The sequence below is a fragment of the Schistocerca piceifrons genome, chromosome 1, assembly GCF_021461385.2.
Source record: "Schistocerca piceifrons isolate TAMUIC-IGC-003096 chromosome 1, iqSchPice1.1, whole genome shotgun sequence".
Taxonomy (NCBI): Eukaryota; Metazoa; Arthropoda; class Insecta; order Orthoptera; family Acrididae; genus Schistocerca; species Schistocerca piceifrons.
The window spans coordinates 660,160,810-660,182,705 of NC_060138.1; the positions used below are offsets into that span (position 1 = coordinate 660,160,810).

At 42.1% G+C, this 21,896-nt stretch overlaps 1 protein-coding gene across 1 annotated transcript in view; it reads left to right on the forward strand.

Annotated features, from left to right (window-relative positions):
• Positions 1 to 21,896, forward strand: part of LOC124763951 (protein UBASH3A homolog) — a 260,599-nt gene that overhangs the window by 123,473 nt on the left and 115,230 nt on the right. The window contains 2 exon segments of the mRNA XM_047249130.1: positions 11,623 to 11,660; positions 11,663 to 11,695. Coding sequence (XP_047105086.1) covers positions 11,623 to 11,660; positions 11,663 to 11,695 — 71 coding nt within the window.

The following is a 21,896-nucleotide window of genomic DNA, read 5'->3' on the forward strand; positions in this document are numbered from 1 at the left end:
GATGCTCAGTTCGGCCATCGACCTAGTACACTTGAAATAGATATCTTCAAAAGCTTTCTGTTATTTCACTACCTCAGCTCCATACTGGATCTTTCCTTTGTAATTTCAGTATGTTAGATGATGAAAAGCTGTGCCCAGTGAAGAAGTGATAATACCCAGCAAATCTTAACTATCCTTTCACCTGTATTTGTCACATCAGTAAAGGGAATTACTCAGTTGTCTTTCTCTTCTGTGAGTCGAATTCAATATCTTTTTGCATAATCATGTGTCCAAGAAATCTTATTTATTTCTTTCCAACCCCAACTTCCTCAATATTATGTTGACTCCAGCTGTCTAAAATGTATTTATAACACAATGTAAGCTGTCAAGAAATTCCTCCTGCAGTACTGAACTAATTAAAATACCATCAACATAGGCAATGATGAACTTAAGTAGCTCTTACCCTAATAACTGATTGAGTACTCTCATAAACACAGCAAACAATACTTTCTAACCAAATGAGAATCTCTTAATTGATAATTCCTGCCATTTAGTAGAAAAACAGGGTATTTTTAGCTTTCTAGGTGTAGTAAAAGTTGTCAGTAACTGCTCGTGAGGACTAAACTGCTCAAATACTTGCACCATTAAATTGTTGTAATAACTCCTCTAAATGCTAGAGTTGATCACTTTACAAAAAAAGTATCTCGTAATTTCTCTGACAGTCCATACAATTTTAGCAATTCTGTTTTACTTCGCTACTGCATGGATGGGATTTCTGTTCTTTGAAGCTCTTTGTCAAAGGCAGGTTTCTTGGCTGGTGGCATAGAGTAAGATTTTGTATGAAATACTTCATGAAGTTTTACTTTTGATTTGGAAATACATCCTTTAATTAGTCCAGGTTGGGATGAAAATAAATCTTGGTGGTACTGCAATACTTTTCTAAACTCTTCCTTTTGATACTTGGCATATTTTTTTAATTTATTTAATTTTGCTTGAATAGCTACAACAGCACCATTCATCTTATACCACATCTTTGCATTCTTTTTCCTGAAATTGCAGAATCACAACTCCTGTATCTTCTTTCATAGTAATAAAATATAGGTTCATGCTTGCAGTACCTGCACAGTCTTCATCTACAATTCCTCTAAAGTAAATCTTCATCTCTTCTTTGTGATACTTCACATAAGAACATCCTTGAACAAAATTGAATCAGTTGTGTTTTTTATCATCCAGTCTGTACTGAATGCAATTCCAGTGTTCAAAATCGTCTCCCAGAATTTGATATTTCAACAGAACTTGTTCTCTAATTGGCTTGCTTTGATTCCCAACTCTGGTTATGATTCTTTCTCAATTTAGCAAAAAATTAGGCATCTTTAGGTGATCATTGAGTTCCTGAAATTATTTTCTGTTGTTATGTGTGCCACTGACCCAGAGTCCAGTAAGATATCAACATCAGCTCTGCACACTTCCACTGTAACAACTGGTGTAATGGCATAAGTCTTGCATGACATCCCTTCCATTGTCTTGTTGATAGTTTGTATTGCTATAGGTGACCCTTTGTCTGAACATTCAGTTCCGGAGTGGGCCACGTCAATGTTGTGCAAGTTGATTGTAAGTCCCAAGATTGTTGTTCCTTAAGAATTTGTGATGATACACTTGCTGTCTGTTTTATTGTTGTTGTGGTCATCATATCTTCTTTGTTTATTATGATCATTCAACTGATTTGGTGCCCTGAAGTTCCATTCATTATGATGTTAATTTTGTGGCTCTTCATTGACAGTGTTTCTTATATCAGGAAGATTGCTCTCACACTGCATTATTTCTGTGTTAAGGGTTTCAATTTGAATTGCAATCAAAAATATACATTGTCTATATCTTTTTTTGTGAGAGCTAATCTCTCATGAACAGAATCTCTGTGAGTTCTATGTCTTTGACAGGCACATCCAGATGCACCTTATGGTCCCACTACCTCAGCAAAAATCCACAAATGGTCCTTGACTGTGGCCGTGTGGTGGCAGCATCAGTAATTTTGATCTGATTGTACACTGCTGTTGAGCAGGCCAAAATTTATTCAAAAAGGCTGCTTGAAATTCTCTGGAATTAATGTAACTATCAGCTACTCTCATTCCGCTCATATGTGCACTGTGACATTGCAGTGCCTGTGTTGTTCTGCCGACCGGAGTGGCCGAGCGGTTCTAGGCGCTACAGTCTACAGTCTGGAACCATGTGACCGCTATGGTCGCAGGTTCGAATCCTGCCTCGGGCATGGATGTGTGTGATGTCCTTAGGTTAGTTAGGTTTAATTAGTTCTAAGTTCTAGGGGACTGGTGACCTTAGAAGTTAAGTCCCATAGTGCTCAGAGCCATTTGAACCATTTTTTGTGTTGTTCTAATTACAATGCAAAGTTCCTTTGGACATGGAAAGGAACAGGCACTGTGGCAACTAAGCGATTATGAAATACGTTAAATGTCCAAAGGAACTTCGCATCGTAATCAGAATAACACAGACACTGCAATATCGTATTTCTCTGTCGATACAGAGCATGCGACTTGAAAGTGCAAGATCTCACCTGTATGGGAATATACATAATGGATGTTAGAGTCCAAGTCATAAGTGCATGGTTGATGACATATGGAAGTTTAGGTCTGGTCAAGAATCATGCACGGATAGATGACCGCTCGTGATAAGCAGGAAATGCGGGTTCGTGTACTGGGATGGCACAAAATTTCAGTATTGTCTTTCTATTCTACAGCTGATGGTTGTCATTATTTGCAACTGCAAATACATTTATTGCATATGTGCTCTGTTCCTCAAATTGGTCACACAAAAATTTGTTCGCTTCTTAGAATGAAATGTTGGAGGAGGAGATTCGTGTTTAACGTCCCATTCTTACAGCACACATTCATGTAAAGAGATTGCTGCAAGTGTTCAATTTAATGGCCAAGCATCTGCATTGTTTCTGTACACCAGCTACCATTTTAACGAGTGAGTGTTTATGCTGTGAACAATGACTCTTTACTGTCGTGTTCTCAGCAGTGTGTTCATCAATTTTATTTCGCACCTGATCGAGTGCGGTTTTATTGTGCATCCAAACAATGGAAAGTCCAGCTTAAAATATCAGCAGTAGTATGAAAAGGATAATTGCGACTCATTATAAAGAACTTAAGCTGAGTTGCAGACTGGCACAACGAGAAGACTGTTACATGCTTTGCTGTTGGCTACAGCCTTTTTTAGAAAGGGAAACACACACACACAAGCAGGCACACCTTATGCAAATATGACCACTCTCTCTGGCTCATGCTTGGATTGTTCCATCATAACTTTTCTACAAAATTCATCCTGTTTCCCCTTGATCATACTGATGAGTTTCTTTTGTGACTTGTCTGATGCTTCTCGGCTTTCTTGTGCATTATTTTGGATTAGATCCTCCACTTGGTTTAATTCTCATTTAGGAACATCAGTTTGCTTTCTAGCTTGCTGTTTAACATCATCATTCATTGCCATGATGTACTCAAACGATTGACTTAGTCCAACCATTACTGGTTCATGGCTGCCCATTGGTGTGATAACCTCCGGTTCCCCAAGTTTGTTTGTCACAATTTAAGCTACTGTTATTTAACAAAATTGACAAAATGTTTTTAGAATCAACATTGTTGGTTAAATTGTTGTGCATACTGATTCTGCCTATGTCCATGGTTCTACCTTCACTGTTAGCAGTCATTGTTAAGTGTATCACATTATCTGTTGTTCCTAAAAGTCACACCCGTTCACAATTTATAGTTCACAAATTATCTCTCCTTTCCAATGTCATTTTTAGCAAAAGAAAGTGCTGCTATGCTGGAATATTGTGCACTCATCATTTATGGCAGTTCTACTATGTCGATCATCTCCGAAGAATGCAATGCAGCTGACATCCCATACACGTCATCCGTTGTGTGGTTCCTCTTTGTTATTCACTTTCTTAATAATTACTCCTGTCCTTGGTGATTCTGAATTATTTCATCATGACTTTTGTTATTTGAGGATCAGTTGGGTCAAGTTCTTTAAACACAGCTGATTGAAATGCCACTCTTACTTTATTGTATCCTTTGTTGAAAGCTATTATTGAATTATAGTAACAGCATTATGCCAGTAAACTTCAGCTTTTGTGGATGTTTCATTTCTACTTGGAAATTACTGTTCAATATTCTTTCAATGCATGACTGTAAAATTCTTTCGAATGCTTCCTTCGACCGGATGTTCATGACTAACCACATCAGAAGATTCAAAATAACAGTTGCCTGTGTTCAAATCCAAACCACCATAAAACTCATTGTTGAGTCCAGAGATGGTTAACCACACATTGTTGCACCTCACAAAGGTTGCATTTTTTATTGTATTGATCAAGATGCCACATTGAAAACCTCACGTAAATAGCTGAAAGGTTAGTCCTGTATTTATTGTAGATTTGGGGGAATGCTTTCCAATGATGTAGAGACAAATCTAGTATCTCTCTCTTTTCATATTAGAGCAGTGGTCTCTTCTTTGTTGAAGACTCGGTAACGAAGCAACTATGAATGAAATTTTAACTCTGCAGCAGAATTGTGGTTGTATGAAACTTCCTCTCATATTAAAACTGTGTGCTGAACTGAGACTTGAATTTTGGACCTTTGCCTTTCACGGACAAGTGTTCTACCATTGAACTACCCAAGCATAACTCATGACCGGTCCTCACAGTTTTACTTCTACCGGAACCTCGACCCCTACCTTCCTAACTTCACAGAAATTCTCCTGCAAACCTTGCAAGACTAGCACTCTTGGACGAAAGGATATTGTGGAGATGACTTACCCATGGCCTGGGGGATGTTTTCAGAATGAAATTTTCACTCTGGAGTAGAATGTGTGCTGATATGAAATTTCCTGGCAGATTAAAACTGTGTGCCAGACCGAGACTGGGAACTCAGGACCTTTTGCCTTTCACAGGCAAGTGTTCAAGTTGTAGAGCTCTTGCCCACAAAAGGCAAAGATCCCTAGTTCTATTCTCAGTCTGGCACACAGCTTTAATGTTCCAGGAAGTTTCAAGAAGCTATGAGTTGTTGGTAGCTCAAATGCTGTGTATCTGATGCCATCATTTGAAGAACAGTGTCACAGGAGAGGTGAAATCTAATGGGTACTCAGTGTGTGAGTACTCAGATTAAATTGACCATCAGGTGGTAGACAGCATTCTGGGAGCAATTTAGAGCATAAATTACAGTCAGCTATATAGCATTACTTGTGTCAGTACCAACAACATTTGTTGTCTGTATCTGATCTATTTTTGGTTCTTTTCTAAGTGTGGCAAAAGTGAAACGAGCTGACAGAGTTTTCAGTAGAGTTGTCAATTTTCTGTGGGAAAAGTATGCATTTGTTGTTGACTGTAAGTTGAAATTCACACTAAATAGTATTCAACACATTATTATTCTAGTGTCTTCGACAATTAATATAACAACCACCACACACAAGATATATTTTAAACCTCCTGGTCGCAAATGGATCCAATATTTTGAGAGTGTAATTAAAGAGAGAAGGATTAGCAGCCATGTTGCTATTACTGGGATGATAGTCACAAAAGACAGGATCATCAACAAAGCCAGAAGGGCATTTGCATTTGATACAATTGATAGACAGTCACTGACAACCTGTTTAAAAGACAAACTAAGAACATTTAGTGTAGATTCATCAAAAGCAGAACAACTGTACTTGAACCTCAGACACATCAAAAATGCATATATTGTGCTATAGATAAACCTACATACCACATAAAGTAATAAAATATGGCAAAGATTTGTCATAGTTTAATGATAGCATTTCCATAGTCAGATCCATGTGAAAGATTTATCGGCAAATCGTAGGAAGCTACTGCATGATGTCAGTGAATGAATCCAAACCTTTGATTCAGTCTCTCTTATATGAATCTGATGTTGAACCAAAAGACATAAGAGAGAAAGCCAAAACATTAGATTATAATTTAAAAATTTATTTACACATAAGAATACCACTGTACTAATGTTTGACTGCCACCCTCTCATTTGTGAGAGCTATTGAAATAAATAGCCCTGGTATTGGTAAACAATTAACTACTCACAGGGAACGAAACACCAGACCCTGACAGAATTTCTGTTAGGTTTTAGACTGAAGACACCATGAGAATTAGCTAATTTCCTGGTTCATATTCATCAAGAATCTCTCAGTGTGCAGAAAAGGGTGCAGGTTGCTCCATTGAAAGAGGTTGAAAGAATGGAGTCACAGAATTTGCCTGTTGTAGGACTGTAGAGCATATTTTAAGCTAGACATTACTGGAATAAATGTAACTTCTGTCAGGGAATCAGCATGGGTTCAGCAAAAACCACTTATGTGAAACACAGCTTTTTTTTTGTTAATATACCACACGGCATTACCCTCTAGTACTATATTATCGTCTAATAAACAAGTTCAGGTAATATGCAGTATCCTCATAATACTAATAGAAATCAGTGTGTTATGGCAGACAGTGACTGTCCATCAGAAATGAAAGTAGCTTTGAGTGTGCAAGGAAATGTTACAGAAATGCTCATGTTTTCAGTATACATAAAATAGAAATGCTCATTTTCAGTATACATAAACAATTTATCAGGTAGGGCCAGTAATTGTATCAAATCGTTTGTTGACTATGCTGTTGCCTACAATGATGATTCTAAGGAAATGAAGAATTTTTTGGATAGAATTTTCATTGATGTAATATGTGGTAGCAAGATAATTCCTATAGGAAAGAAGAAGAACCCAATGATAAATGATTACAAGATTAATGCTATATCTTTGAACTGTGTCACGTTGCTGAAATACCTGGGAGACATTCTAAGAACTAAAATGAAAGGATATTAACATTCACCATGGGTGAATGGCTAGTTTATATTTTTAGAAGCATTTTGGAAATGTGTAATGCATTTTTGAACAAAATCTTGTACAAGAAACAAGTTCATCCTGTTACTAATATAGAGAATTGCTTCAGTGTTTGGAGTCCTCATCAAGTAATCAAAACAGCCGAGACTGAATGAATTTAAAGACACAGTGTCAAGATTGTAACAGGTTGGTATAGTTTATATTAAAATGTAACTGACCAATAGTTTGTGCTATGTGTATGGAGATATGGATGTGGGCCTCATTCCCATTTAGAAGATCTGGGATGCCATTGAGTGACATGTGTAAGCCTTTTATCTATTTGCAAGTAATCTCCTGTAGTTGTGGTTGATGATTGATTGGTCATGTATTAAGATGGCTCCCCAACACTCCCATTTTCCCATGAACTCAATGCCATAGCGCAATGCCTCCACTATCAAGTTAATAGGGAGTGTTGAATGCAACTGGGGATATGTCTCTAATTTAGTTGCTCCCGTGACCATCCTGCTCCTGCGCCCCTCCTGCTCCCACGCCCCTCCTGCTCCCGTCCCTGTCCTACTCCTCGCACTCCCGTCTTTTGTCACTCCCTCCTCTTTTGTTGCACATCACTCTTCCCTTGCGTGTCTTTCTTCTCTTCCCTCTGCCTTTTCTCCCTCAGTCTTCTCCCCCCCCCCCCACTCTTCTCTCCCCTAGTCTTGTTTCGGCACACTCTTTTCCCCTAACTCTTCTCTCCCCCCACTCTTCTCCCCCCCACTCTTCTCCCCCCACTCTTCTCCCCCCCACTCTTCTCCCCCCCCCACTCTTCTCCCCCCACTCTTCTCCCCCCCACTCTTCTCCCCCCACTCTTCTCCCCCCACTCTTATCCCATCTGCTCTTATCCCATCCGCTCTTATCCCCCCAGTCTTAGTCTTCTCCCCCCAGTCTTCTCCCTCCCCAGTCTTCTCTCCCCAGTCTTCTCTCCCCAGTCTTCTCCCCCCAGTCTTCTCCCCCCAGTCTTCTCCCCCCAGTCTTCTCCCCCCAGTCTTCTCCCCCCAGTCTTCTCCCCCCAGTCTTCTCCCCCCAGTCTTCTCCCACCCAGTCTTCTCCCCCCCTAGTCTTCTCCCCCCCAGTCTTCCCCCCCCCAGTCTTCTCCCCCCCAGTCTTCTCCCCCCCAGTCTTCTCCCCCCCAGTCTTTTCCCCCCCAGTCTTCTCCCCCCCAGTCTTCTCCCCCCCCAGTCTTCTCCCCCCCCAGTCTTCTCCCCCCCAGTCTTCTCCCCCCCAGTCTTCTCCCCCCCAGTCTTCTCCCCCCCAGTCTTCTCCCCCCCAGTCTTCTCCCCCCCAGTCTTCTCCCCCCCAGTCTTCTCCCCCCCCAGTCTTCTCCCCCCCAGTCTTCTCCCCCCCCAGTCTTCTCCCCCCCAGTCTTCTCCCCCCCAGTCTTCTCCCCCCCCAGTCTTCTCCCCCCCCAGTCTTCTCCCCCCCAGTCTTCTCCCCCCCCAGTCTTCTCCCCCCCCAGTCTTCTCCCCCCCCAGTCTTCTCCCCCCCCAGTCTTCTCCCCCACAGTCTTCTCCCCCCCAGTCTTCTCCCCCCCAGTCTTCTCCCCCCCAGTCTTCTGCCCCCCGTCTTCTCCCCCCGGTCTTCTCCCCCCCGGTCTTCTCCCCCCCCGGTCTTCTCCCCCCCGGTCTTCTCCCCCCCGGTCTTCTCCCCCCGGTCTTCTCCCCCCCGGTCTTGTCCCCCCCGGTCTTGTCCCCCCCGGTCTTGTCCCCCCCCGGTCTTGTCCCCCCCCGGTCTTGTCCCCCCCCGGTCTTGTCCCCCCCGGTCTTGTCCCCCCCCGGTCTTGTCCCCCCCCGGTCTTGTCCCCCCCGGTCTTGTCCCCCCGGTCTGGTCCCCCCGGTCTTGTCCCCCCCGGTCTTCCTCCCAGTCTTCTCCCCCCCAGTCTTCTCCCCCCCAGTCTTCTCCCCCCCCAGTCTTCTCCCCCCCAGTCTTCTCCCCCCCAGTCTTCTCCCCCCCAGTCTTCTCCCCCCCAGTCTTCTCCCCCCCAGTCTTCTCCCCCCCAGTCTTCTCCCCCCCCCAGTCTTCTCCCCCCCCAGTCTTCTCCCCCCCCAGTCTTTTCCCCCCCAGTCTTTTCCCCCCAGTCTTTTCCCCCCCAGTCTTTTCCCCCCCAGTCTTCTCCCTCCCAGTCTTCTCCCCCCTCTCTTCCTCCCCCCTCTCTTCCTCCCCCCTCTCTTCCTCCCCCCTCTCTTCCTCCCCCCTCTCTTCCTCCCCCCTCTCTTCCTCCGCCCTCTCTTCCTCCCCCCTCTCTTCCTCCCCCCTCTCTTCCTCCCCCCTCTCTTCCTCCCCCCTCTCTTCCTCCCCCCTCTCTTCCTCCCCCCTCTCTTCCGCCCCCCTCTGTTCCTCCCCCCTCTCTTCCTCACCCCTCTCTTCCTCACCCCTCTCTTCCTCCCCCCTCTCTTCCTCCCCCCTCTCTTCCTCCCCCCTCTCTTCCTCCCCCCCCCTCTTCCTCCCCCTCTGTCTTCCTCCCCCTCTGTCTTCCTCCCCCCCTCTGTCTTCCTCCCCTCTGTCTTTCCTCCCCCTCTGTCTTCCTCCCCCTCTGTCTTCCTCCCCCTCTGTCTTCCTCCCCCTCTGTCTTCCTCCCCCTCTGTCTTCCTCCCCCTCTGTCTTCCTCCGCCTCTGTCCTTCCTCCGCCTCTGTCTTCCTCCGCCCTCTGTCTTCCTCCCCCTCTTGTCTTCCTCCCCCTCTGTCTTCCTCCCCCTCTGTCTTCCTCCGCCTCTAGTCTTCCTCCCCCTCTGTCTTCCTCCCCCTCTGTCTTCCTCCCCCTCTGTCTTCCTCCCCCTCTGTCTTCCTCCCCCTCTGTCTTCCTCCCCCACTGTCTTCCTCCCCCACTGTCTTCCTCCCCCCGTACACTCTCATGCCCCCTCTACACTCTCATGCCCCCTCTACACTCTCATGCCCCCTCTACACTCTCATGCCCCCCTCTAACACTCTCATGCCCCCCTCTACACTCTCATGCCCCCTCTACACTCTCATGCCCCCTCTACACTCTCATGCCGCCCTCTACACTCTCATGCCCCCTCTACACTCTCATGCCCCCCTCTACACTCTCATGCCCCCCTCTACACTCTCATGCCCCCTCTACACTCTCATGCCCCCTCTACACTCTCATGCCCCCTCTACACTCTCATCCCCCCTCTACCACTCTCATCCCCCCTCTACACTCTCATCCCCCCCTCTACACTCTCATCCCCCCCCTACACTCTCATCCCCCCCCCTACACTCTCATCCCCCCCCTACACTCTCTTCCTCCCCTACACTCTCTTCCTCCCCCTACACTCTCTTCCTCCCCTACACTCTCTTCCTCCCCTACACTCTCTTCCTCCCCTACACTCTCTTCCTCCCCTACACTCTTATCCCCCCCCTACACTCTTATCCCCCCCCTACACTCTTCTCCCCCCACTCTCTCTCTCTCTCTCTCTCTCTCTCTCTCTCTCTCTCTCTCTCTCTCTCTCTCTCTCTCTCTCTCTCTCGCCCCACTCTTCTCCCCCACTATCTCTCTCTCTCTCTCCCCCCACTCTTCTCCCCCCACTCTTCTCCCCCCACTCTTCGCTCTCTCTCTCGCCCCACTCTTCTCTCCCCACTCTTCTCTCCCCACTCTTCTCTCCCCACTCTTCTCTCTCTCTCGCCCCACTCTTCTCTCCCCACTCTTCTCTCTCTCTCGCCCCACTCTTCTCTTCCCCACTCTTCTCTCTCTCTCGCCCCACTCTTCTCCCCCCACTCTTCTCTCTCTCTCGCCCCCACTCTTCTCCCCCCACTCTTCTCTCTCTCTCGCCCCACTCTTCTCCCCCCCACTCTTCTCTCTCTCTCGCCCCACTCTTCCTCCCCCCACTCTTCTCTCTCTCTCGACCCACTCTTCTCCCCCCACGCTTCTCTCTCTCTCGCCCCACTCTTCTCTCTCTCTCGCCCCACTCTTCTCCCCCCCACTCTTCTCTCTCTCTCTCGCCCCACTCTTCTCCCCCCACTTCTTCTCTCTCTCTCTCCTCGCCCCACTCTTCTCCCCCCACTCTTCTCTCTCTCTCTCTTCGCCCCCACTCTTCTCCCCCCACTCTTCTCTCTCTCTCGCCCCACTCTTCTCACCCCCACTCTTCTCTCTCTCTCTCTCTCTTCTCTCGCCCCACTCTTCTCCCCCCCACTCTTCTCTCTCTCTCTCTATCTCTCTCTCTCTCTCGCCCCCACTCTTCTCCCCCCACTCTTCTCTCTCTCTCGCCCCCACTCTTCTCCCCCCCACTCTTCTCTCTCTCTCGCCCCACTCTTCTCCCCCCACTCGTCTCTCTCTCTCTCTCGCCCACCTCTCTCCCCCCACCTCTTCTCTCTCTCTCCCCCCACTCTTCTCTCTTTCTCGCCCCACTCTTCTCCCCCCACTCTTCTCTCTCTCTCGCCCCACTCTTCTCACCCCCAACTCTTCTCTCTCTCTCTGCCCCACTTCTCTCTCTCTCGCCCCACTTGCCTGTCACCCCATTTTTCTTCTCCCCCACCATATTTCATTCCCCCACATCTCTAACCCCTCACATCTCTATCTCCCCACATCTGTATCTCCCACCTATCTTTCCCTCATTTGTCTCTGCCCCCCAACTCTAAGAGGAACAACTCATTGAAGGTCCTACACAGTAACTGCAGTGTTATTGTCTAGCTCACAACATTTTACACTGTAATCATTTGCTGTATCACGCAGTGAAACATGACCACTGTATAAAGTTTCTTATGTTCTTTGCACCACAGGATGCACTGGATTCTTACCTGAGAAACTACACAGAAAGGAACAGCTGAGTCAGATGCCTGGACAATTGCACAGGTTTGTACCTTTAATTTTCCAGTTATCCGTTTGTAATTAAATGTATTCATCTGTTACTTAGAGTGATTCATGATGGGAGGGACTGAATAAAATCATACTGGTTTTCAAACTTTCTGTATCCATCAAGGCCTTATTCATCATTTTTCTGTCAGTGTTTAAGGCCAACCTTCATTTTCTGTGCCCTATTTCCCTAGCAGTATTGAAATTGTTGGCAGGCAGTTATATCTCAGCTTCATTTTTATAATCAAATCTCAATAAGTTGCCTCATAAACCAAAATTTTTGTTTCATTAAACTGTATTTTGTTGTGTAAGCTATGTTTTCCAGATTTGCTCTTCTACCTCCCCCCCATCCACCCCCCCCCCCACCCCCCGCCCTCCACACACACCTACACACACACACACACACACACACACACACACACACACACACACACACACACACACACAAACAAAAACACCACCCCCTCTTTATGTGGTACATCTCTTCAACTGGACACTGGACACCATTGTGAGTGGTTTTGAAAGTGATAAAATGTACTCAATTAATACTGTATACATCAGGCTCTTTAAGACCTCTGTTATCTTTAATGGGCCACCACATTTACCGAATCTTCAGGGGTGTGCTGTATAATTTTATCAACCCATTCTTTTAAAGTACATGTCGTATACTGTTATTTGGAACTTCACAGTACATAAGGAAAGTTGCTGCATCATGAACCATCCTTCATTGCTTGTAATTAAAAGTATCCACTGTTGCAGTACTTACTAATGTATTAAGAGTGTTTCTCTAGGTGGGGTACAGTGGGCTTAAGTCCTGATATCAGGCCTACTGACATTTGTAGCTCCTTTTTCTGTCTGTGGCTGATCAGCTTACCGCCACATCCAGGCTGTTATACTCATCAACATGAACAATCTTATGTTGAAGGGTTAAAAAGAGGTAAGACAAGTACTACAGTTAGAAAGTGTATTGTGTCTTGAGGCAGCATACCTCACAACACAAATTACTGAGACTATATTCATCCAGTATTTGAGAAAGAGAGCGTTTAGCAAACTTCACACATAATTTCAAGCATCTCCCATGTCTTTTTCACTGACATCCTCACAAAATGTTGAAAGGAAGAAAGTTTATTGCTTATCATATTTTTGTTGTTCATGCAGTAAAACTTCAGCATCAGGCATTACATCTTAATTTATTACTTCTTTGCTGCTAACTCTATTTGAACATATTTTGTACACAGTATCCACATTTACTACAGACTGCACCTACAAAATTATGTAATTGTACTATATATAGTTCAGGAGATTTGGCATCATAAACATTGAGATGCGCAAAAAATAGTTTTTTCTTACAACAAAGACACATATTACCCAGGACTGTACTCATACAGTGTTTGATAATGAGAGCATTTAGTGACTTCCAACAAACTTTAAACACAGTTTCAAACCTTCTCCAAACTTTTCTCACTTACATGCTTAACATCAAATATTTAACACGTTAATTCATTTGTAAAGTAATCAGAAGTTTGAAGGGTGTTTTATACAAGACAATTCATTTCTTTTGAGTTATCAGGGGTTTCTTGGTTGGTTTAAAATTGAAATCATATGAAAGTTTCATACTCAGAGTTATCTTTCAGAGCTCGCTAGCATCGTAGTTTAAGTAAATCACTAAAATTACATGGTAAACTGTTGTCGATAAAGTTTAATCATTGCTGCTCACACTAAAGTCGATTTCACTAAATTGCTCTAAATAGTTCTACACACATAAATAAATCAACTTGCCTTGCAGCATTTAGCACAGATAATATAACAGAAAGCAGATAATAGAAATTCAGACTCCTTCAATCATCTGTTACATTGTTCAAAAATGTTCTCGCAATGAAAATTTTAACAAAACCTAACATATCTAAAGCAGAATGCAGTAAGACAGAGAAACTGTATCAAGACACAGACCTAACTCCATCTCTAGCCATCCTTGGGGGCAGTTTTTGTTCGCAGATATTTCCAGCATATAAAAAAGCTAGAGCCAGCAGCTGACTCTAGTATAATAATCATTTTGATTATTAAGATTGTTCAATTCTTTTCCACTTGGGACCGTGCAATACTTCAATAATTTTCTATAGTTAACAGATCTTCTCCTGAGGAAACCTCATTAAAAAGTGTCTCCCAATCCTCCCAAATAAAAAGAACAGAAATTTTTGTAGACGTGACGTCACTACCTATGTGCTCTGAAAGAACCATTTAACAGTGGATTGTGAGTCAAATATCTGTTATGCACTGGCCAAAGACCGCACCACATCATTAAATTCTAGAGTCTACAATATCTTAGAATTTCAGAACTGTAAATCAAAACCCAAGAGATAGATAATCTACACTGATTTTACTAAATTTGACATACCATTTGTTTTTACCAAATTTACAGTCAGTGTTCTATATAGAGAAAAATCACTTGAATTAATGACAGCGTATTGTACATAAAATTAGAGGTTTCTGCCAAATTTAGAATTTCTACAATAGAGATACGGCATGCCACAAGCTAAATAATTTGCAAATAGTTATGACTGTTGAGCAGTGATCAACAGGGATATTGAAAGAATAGTGATTCGGTGCCCCTTTCCATTTGGCACCACACCAGCTATTCTCATCTTGGCTGTCTGCCCAAGACTCTTGGTGCTATATTCACACGGATATCATCAAATCCTTTTTGCATTGCAAGTGCCTCAGTGTTGTTGAAGATGCCATACTTCTACTTTGTTGTTCAGATGTCAGGAAAAACTAAAGCAAGTTCTTTCTACACATTTTAACATAGAATTCTAATAGCCGTGAGCAGCTGCCAATGACTCCCAGTTCTGCAGTTACAATACACATTCTTCTGTAAACTGAATTAAGTTTGTTATGTTCCTGTACTTCAATCCCTCCATCATACAGGGGAACAGCTGAAAACTTATCCAACATTTTTTGTTGGTAATGGAAAACCACTGCAATAGGTAATCTGTAGTGCTGCATTCATGATCTCGTGGGGTATATTTTTTACAGGGGCATCAACAGAAATTTACTGGCTAAAGGTCCATATTTAAACTAACCAGAAACAGAAAAGTGCATCCATTGGTAAAAGAACTAACATTAACTTAATGCAGCATGCATTCTGCCTGCAGTTGTGGCTGTTACTCCAGGAGAATTGCTCTTCAATCTCCTCAAGCTGCTAGATATAATGATGGTGGTATTGCAAACACTGATGGGGATAGTATGACATCACTTAAATCATGTTCAGTCACTGCCATTTTCCAATTGAAAGTGACAACTGCAACAGCACAGGGGAGAGGGTGGCAAAACCACACTCCACAGTGAGAGCTATGGTACACTTGAGTGTATCAGCTTTTCACCAGTCCACTCCTGCTACTACCATCAACAACACATATTGAGGACTTCATCTTCTGTGCGGAGTTAGAGATGGAAGCAATAAGTGTCACCCACTGAAGCTTTGATACTTCCACCTGCAAAGAAATCATACTACACTGTCAGCAATTCACATCAGTATCCCGCTACCATCATTGGGGGGTAAGATTAACTCCTTTTTTTAAGTTTTCGTAGGATCTCTCTTGCATGTATCAATTTCTATTCATGGTGATTTCTTTATTGTATATTATTTCTATAAAAACACCCATAGTTCACCGTGTTTGTGATACTTTTCATAATTTTGTAGAAAAAAATTGAAAGGGGCAATATTACACCATGACATGGGATTACATGGACCCCTATAATTTGGTTTGGTATAAACACATGCAAAATTGTCCTGAGATAAATGTCCTAAAAACACTTTTACTAACAAAAAACATTAAACTTCTTTTACTAAAATTCTCCTTGAAAATTTATTCAGAATTCTATGACCATCTGCCTGTAGCTTTGGTGGAAGCAGCTGCCAGTCACATGGCAGAATGGGACAGTGAATGTATCATGTTCTTTGGGAACTAATGTAGGTTTCATTGACTCAGTGGAGTGAAGCCCCATTACTTCAACTACTTTTTCTTTTGTTGCAACTTTTTGAATAATACAAACATAGTGGAAAGTTTCCTCTCCCCTTTTACTCCAGCTACTTTCACCATAATAAAGTCATTTGGAAAAAACTATTGACTCTCGCACTTAGTGAGCAGAAAATCTTCAACAACAGGATTATCTGAAGGATGAAAACCACTTTCATCAGTTCCCAGAGTCTCTGGCAATTTCATTACATCAAGCTTATCTTCTGACAAAGAATTATCACACTTTTGGAAGATATTTTTCTTGGCTTTTGAGATTTCTTCGTTAGCGGAGGATGACTTGGAGCAACTAGGCTGAGGATAGTTTGTACTGTTTGTAACTGCAGACAATTTGAACTTTTTATGTAGTGCACACACAATCTCATTGGATGAACTTTTAATGAGTTTGGACCAATGTTCAGAGCATGACCAGCTGTAATAGCTTTACCTGGGCTCACATCAATTTTCTTTCATATGAAAGAGCGATTGGTTTCTTCTTTTTATGTAGAGACTTTAAATAAGAAACTACAGATTCAGTTACAGCTTCCTTTTCCTCTTCCATACCCTGTCCATCTGGGAGTTTAGAGCATACAGCTTCTTTTTAATTAACAAGGCCATTTCTTCCAGTGTTTCCTTATCCACATCTGTGTACTGTTTTGTACTTGGAGACTTTTGGTAAGTTCTAGGCATTGCTGTCAAATTATTAATCTAGTTATGGCATTGCTTTATCGATTCAGACTGACAGTTTATTCTTTGACTTTACTGTCTAATAAAGTTATAGTCTACTGTGTCCATTCTTTACAGTTAAAACGAAACATGAATCTCAGTCTAAAACTTCTGCAAAATGTGGAACACTTGTAACAACAGAGACTGTCCAAGACTGACCATTTATTTAAATTTGTTGTTACCCCAATCTTAATTTGTAAACAATTATTATAAGTTACACTTTCGTTTACTGCCATATTTAGGCAGTAAATTTGGTGATAAATATTTAGGGAGTGAATGTTACCTCTGATGGAAAAAAGTTAGGGGTCCAACATTAACCTTTTTCAAATAAATATGAATCTTTAATTTTTAGAATTGTTTCTATTGTCAACAGGCTCAGACAGATTCATTAAAATATTTGAATTTGAACATATAAGAATCTGATGATGATAGTATTATCCTTTTCTTCTGAATCAAGAAACTTTTTCCCAATTGAATTTATAAGCAGATATGCAGGGTTGGCTTAAAAATTTTTTTTGAACTGCAGTATTTTTTTAATTTTATTTTAAATGTGTTAATTCAAATCAACAAATTCCATTATATTATATGATAATTTTTATTCTCAAGGAAATCCAGAAATGGAAAAAAGGATGAAATTGACCTGCAGGTCTGTATTATCTCCGGGGGCCAGAATCACCCTGGTTGATGGTACATTTCAGTAATGCCACTTTTGTGAGAATAGAAGCTGGTATCTTTACATTCTATGCAACATGTTCCATCACTGCTTCAGAGGTTCTTTGCCCTGATGTAGATTAATTTTGTTAAAAAAAAGAGACTGAAAGAGTATTACAAATTTGAGTATCTAGCAACAAAAAGGAAGTGCAAAATGACTAAGCAGGGATGGCTAGAGGACAAATGTAAGGATGTAGAGGCTTATCTCATGAGGTGTAAGATAGGTACTGCCTAAAGGAAAATTAAAGAGACCTTTGGAGAAAAGAGAACCACTTGCATGAATATCAAGAGCTCAGATGGAAACCCAGTTCTAAGCAAAGAAGGGAAAGCAGAAAGGTGGAAGGAGTATATAGAGGGTCTATACATGGGCGATGTTCTTGGGGACAATATTATGGAAATGGAAGAGGATGTAGATGAAGATGAAATGGGAGATATGATACTGCATGAAAAGTTTGACAGAGCACTGAAAGACCGAAGTCGAAACAAGGCCCCGGGAGTAGACAACATTCCATTAGAACTACTGACAGCCTTGGGAGAGACAAAACTCTACCATCTGGTGAGCAAGATGTATGAGACAGGTGAAATTCCCTCAGACTTCAAGAAGAATATAATACTTCCAATCCCAAAGAAAGCAGGTGTTGACAGATGTGAAAATTACCGAACTATCAGTTTAATAAGTCACAGCTGCAAAATACTAACACGAATTCTTTACAGATGAATGGAAAAACTGGTAGAAGCTGACCTTCGGGAAGATCAGTTTGGATTCCGTAGAAATGTTGGAGCACGTGAGGCAATACTGACTCTAAGACTTATCTTAGAAGAAAGATTAAGGAAAGGCAAACCTACGTTTCTAGCATTTGTAGACTTAGAGAAAGCTTTTGACAATGTTGACTGGAATACTCTCTTTCAAATTCTGAAGGTGGCAGGGATAAAATACAGGGAGAAATAAAAACTTTGAGGTTTGCCGATGACATTGTAATTCTGTCAGAGACAGCAAAGGACTTGGAAGAGCAGTTGAATGGAGTGCACAGTGTCTTGAAAGGAGGGTATAAGATGAACATCAACAAAAGCAAAATGAGAATAATGGAATTTAGTCCAATTAAGTAAGGTGATGCTGAGGGAATTAGATTAGGAAATGAGGCACTTAAAGTAGTAAAGGAGTTTTGCTATTTGGGGGGCAAAATAACTGGTGGTGGTTGAAGTAGAGAGGATATAAAATGTAGACTGGCAATGTCAAGGAAAGCGTTTCTGAAGAAGAGAAATTTGTTAACATCGAGTATAGATTTAAGTGTCAGGAAATCGTTTCTGAAAGTATTTGTAGCCATGTATGGAAGTGAAACATGAACGATAAATAGTTTAGACAAGAAGAGAATAGAAGCTTTCGAAATGTGGTGCTACAGAAAAACGCTGAAGATTATATGGGTAGATCACATAACTAATGAGGAGGTATTGAACAGAATTGGGGAGAAGAGGAATTTGTAGCACAACTTCACTAGAGGAAGGGATCGGTTGGTAGGACATGTTCTGAGGCATCAAGGGATCACCAATTTAGTACTGGAGGGCAGCATGGAGGGTAAAAATCGTTGAGGGAGACCAAGAGATGAATACACTAAACAGATTCAGAGGGATGTAGGCTGCAGTAGGTACTGGGGGATGAAGAAGCTTGCACAGGATAGAGTAGCATGGAGAGCTGCATCAAACCAGTCTCAGGGCTGAAGACCACAACAACAACAACAACAGCAACAAAAAGATAAAAATTAAATGTAGAGTGAAAAAAAAATGATGAATTCCACTGTTGCTATTTATCCAGTTTCAAGTCACTCTGTGTCACTGGTTCGCACTTGTGGCCAGTCGAAGGACATCACCTTCAGCTAAGAGACCATATACTGAAGCACAGAATGAAATTCAATTAGGAATGCAGTATTTGAATAAGATAAATGTTAGCAGTGATAAGAACAGCAGAGTTACTCATTGTCCACAAAACTCAATTAAATATATTTCAATTCTAAACCCTGTATCTACTGTGCACTGCTGTGAAGGAAATTGGAGACTTCTTTATAGATTGTGTGTGTTTCAGTTAATTTTAGAGGGGGAGAGTCCCTGTATCCATTTATAGTTAAAACTTCTAATGAGTTTAAGTGTTAGACTGGAGAGAGAGAGAGGGAGAGAGAGAGAGAGAGAGAGAGAGAGAGAACATGTTTCAGTAAGTTGGAAGAAGCAAAATTAGGTTAGCAACTAGCCATGGATGACAGTAATCACAATTCAAAGAGGATGTGGCTGGAAATAGGTATAGATGTGTCAAGACCACAGTTGCACTTTCCACTTGGTAGCTGCAAGAATATGTAGTTCAGAGGAAACTACTGCTAAGTAATAGATTGATTTTGATGTTCATTAGGGTAGGCAAATGGTCAACAACAAATACGTAAATAACATCTATAAATGTTTCTAAAATCAAAACAAAGAACAAAAGAGATTGAACACTAAGAAAGATGAGGAAGCAGAATAGAGAAGTAGATAAGAATAAAGGAGAGTGCAGAGAAAGGAAGGCAAAGAATTCTTGAGGCATTTGATAGAAAAAAACAGGAAGGGAATTCAAGAACAAAAAGGGAAGATCCAGTAGTGGAATATTTTTTGAAAAAAAATCAGGAGAGAGATGCAAAGAAGCTGTTACTAAGCACAAATTTGCATTTGAGGAAAGACAGTAAAATGAAAATTCTGGAAGAAACTAAAGTCCACTCTGAGTTTGAGAGGTACAACGTGCGATGGAAGCCATAACTGGAAGAATGTGGATATGTCAAAAAATGAATAGTTACTAGTACTTAAAGTAAGTATTTGCAATGCAGTACTAGTCGCAGGACTAACATAATTACTGAGTAGATCTGATTACCACAAAATACACAAATAATATAGGAATTTATAGAAACTGGTCTTCTAATACGGAAAACAGTAGATGCCACAAGCAAGTACGGAAAGGGCTTGCAGGCTGTGTAATAGACATTGAGGAAATGTTTTGAAAAGATTTGAATCAGATGAACTAAATGGGTGATAAATGAGAGAGGTAGATGCAGTGAGGTCACTTAGAAGAGACTTGTGTTAGTTACAAAGAAGAGAATGCTTGGGATAGTTTCTAGTATGAAGAAGGACATGAAAATAACAGCTTGAATCTAGATGTCACATGGTTGAGCATAACGCATACTTACAGTGCAGGTGGTCAGCAAGAGATAGCTGCAGTGCAGTGTTAGAATGAAGATCAGGTTGAAGAAATGTTGTGGGGGATACAAGCCAAAATGAGGATAGGAAGATGCGAAAGAGGAACAAGAAAACTATTAATGGTTTTAGATATAGCCATCAGAAGAGAAGCAACAGGCTGCACCAAGTAAGCCTAATAAAGAAAGAATAAGATGAGGCCGGAAATGAGAGAGAGAGAGAGAGAGAGAGAGAGAGAGAGAGAGAGAGAGAGAGAGAGAGAGAGAGAGAGGGGGGGGGGGGGGGGGGGGGGGGGGGGAAAAGGGGGCAGGGCAAGAAATTAAGAGATACATACTGATGTTACTGAAAGTGAGAGAGGAAAACTAGATTTTGAGATGAAAAGCATTAAATAAGAAGATAGGCACAAGTGGGAGTGGGAAAAATTAGTTTCTGAAATCAATCTATATCCATGACTATAATCTGTAACCCTCCTTACAGTGTGTGGTGGAGGGTACTTTGCTTACTTCTATCACTTTCCACCTTTCCATTCCAGTCAAGAATGGTGTGCAGAGATAAAAGTAGGAGGAAGCAATATGTTGGATGACTTTTCTAAGAATGTATGCTCATGGAACTTTAACAGTATACCAGTGGGGAACCATTGTTAATCAACGCATAAGGTAGTTTCTTTTTAGTGAATCACTGTGGATCTTTTGAGAAGGACAAATATCTAAGTCCAGTTGCTTCTATGGAAACACCCAATGAGCTACTATGAGATCATTGTATGGAATGTTGCACCACAGCCTCTACTGGTGCAATGAACAGCTCCTGCATCATTTCAGCTGAACAATGTCTCATGGAGGGTATCACAAGTTAGCTTGGTAACTGGGTGTGGTGGCACTAGACAGCATATTCAGTAAGCAAGAAGACATATTCAGTGCCCTGACATTGCAAAACATGCTGTCCAGTGCATCTGAAAGTCAGAGTCGTGACCTATTATGATAATGGGAACACAGGATGGCTGGGTGTGAACAGCAACTCTGCTGAAGAAGGAGGCAGTTGCAGCAGAAAAAAACAGTTTGTAGGTACAGGGACTCTACTATTAATGTTTGTTTACAACCATGGATGGGACATGGAAACTGCATATGGTGCAGGAGGTAAATATGCCATCACAGTGTACCCCAGTATGTTGGGCTCTGGCTGATGACTGACACTGTGCCCTGCTACCACTGCTACTATGTTGTGAGAAGTTTGTATTCCCCAGTCGCAGGTCGCAGTATGCGGCGGGGGGGGGGGGGGGGGGGGGTCGGATGGTGGTGGCTATATGTACAGGGTTATTCTAAATGACGGACCTATTTTCAAAACTTCGTATTTATTCAAGTACAAATGCAAAATGAACAAGCTTTATACCAATGAAAAGAGGAAGTTTCAAAGTTTTTTTTCATATTGTTTAATATCAATTTAATAAATTTAATAATTTTTAATAATTTGTAATTTATTAGTTTTTAATAATTATTTAATAATTAGAAATGTGATAAATATTCAATGTGGCCACCATTGGCTGCACA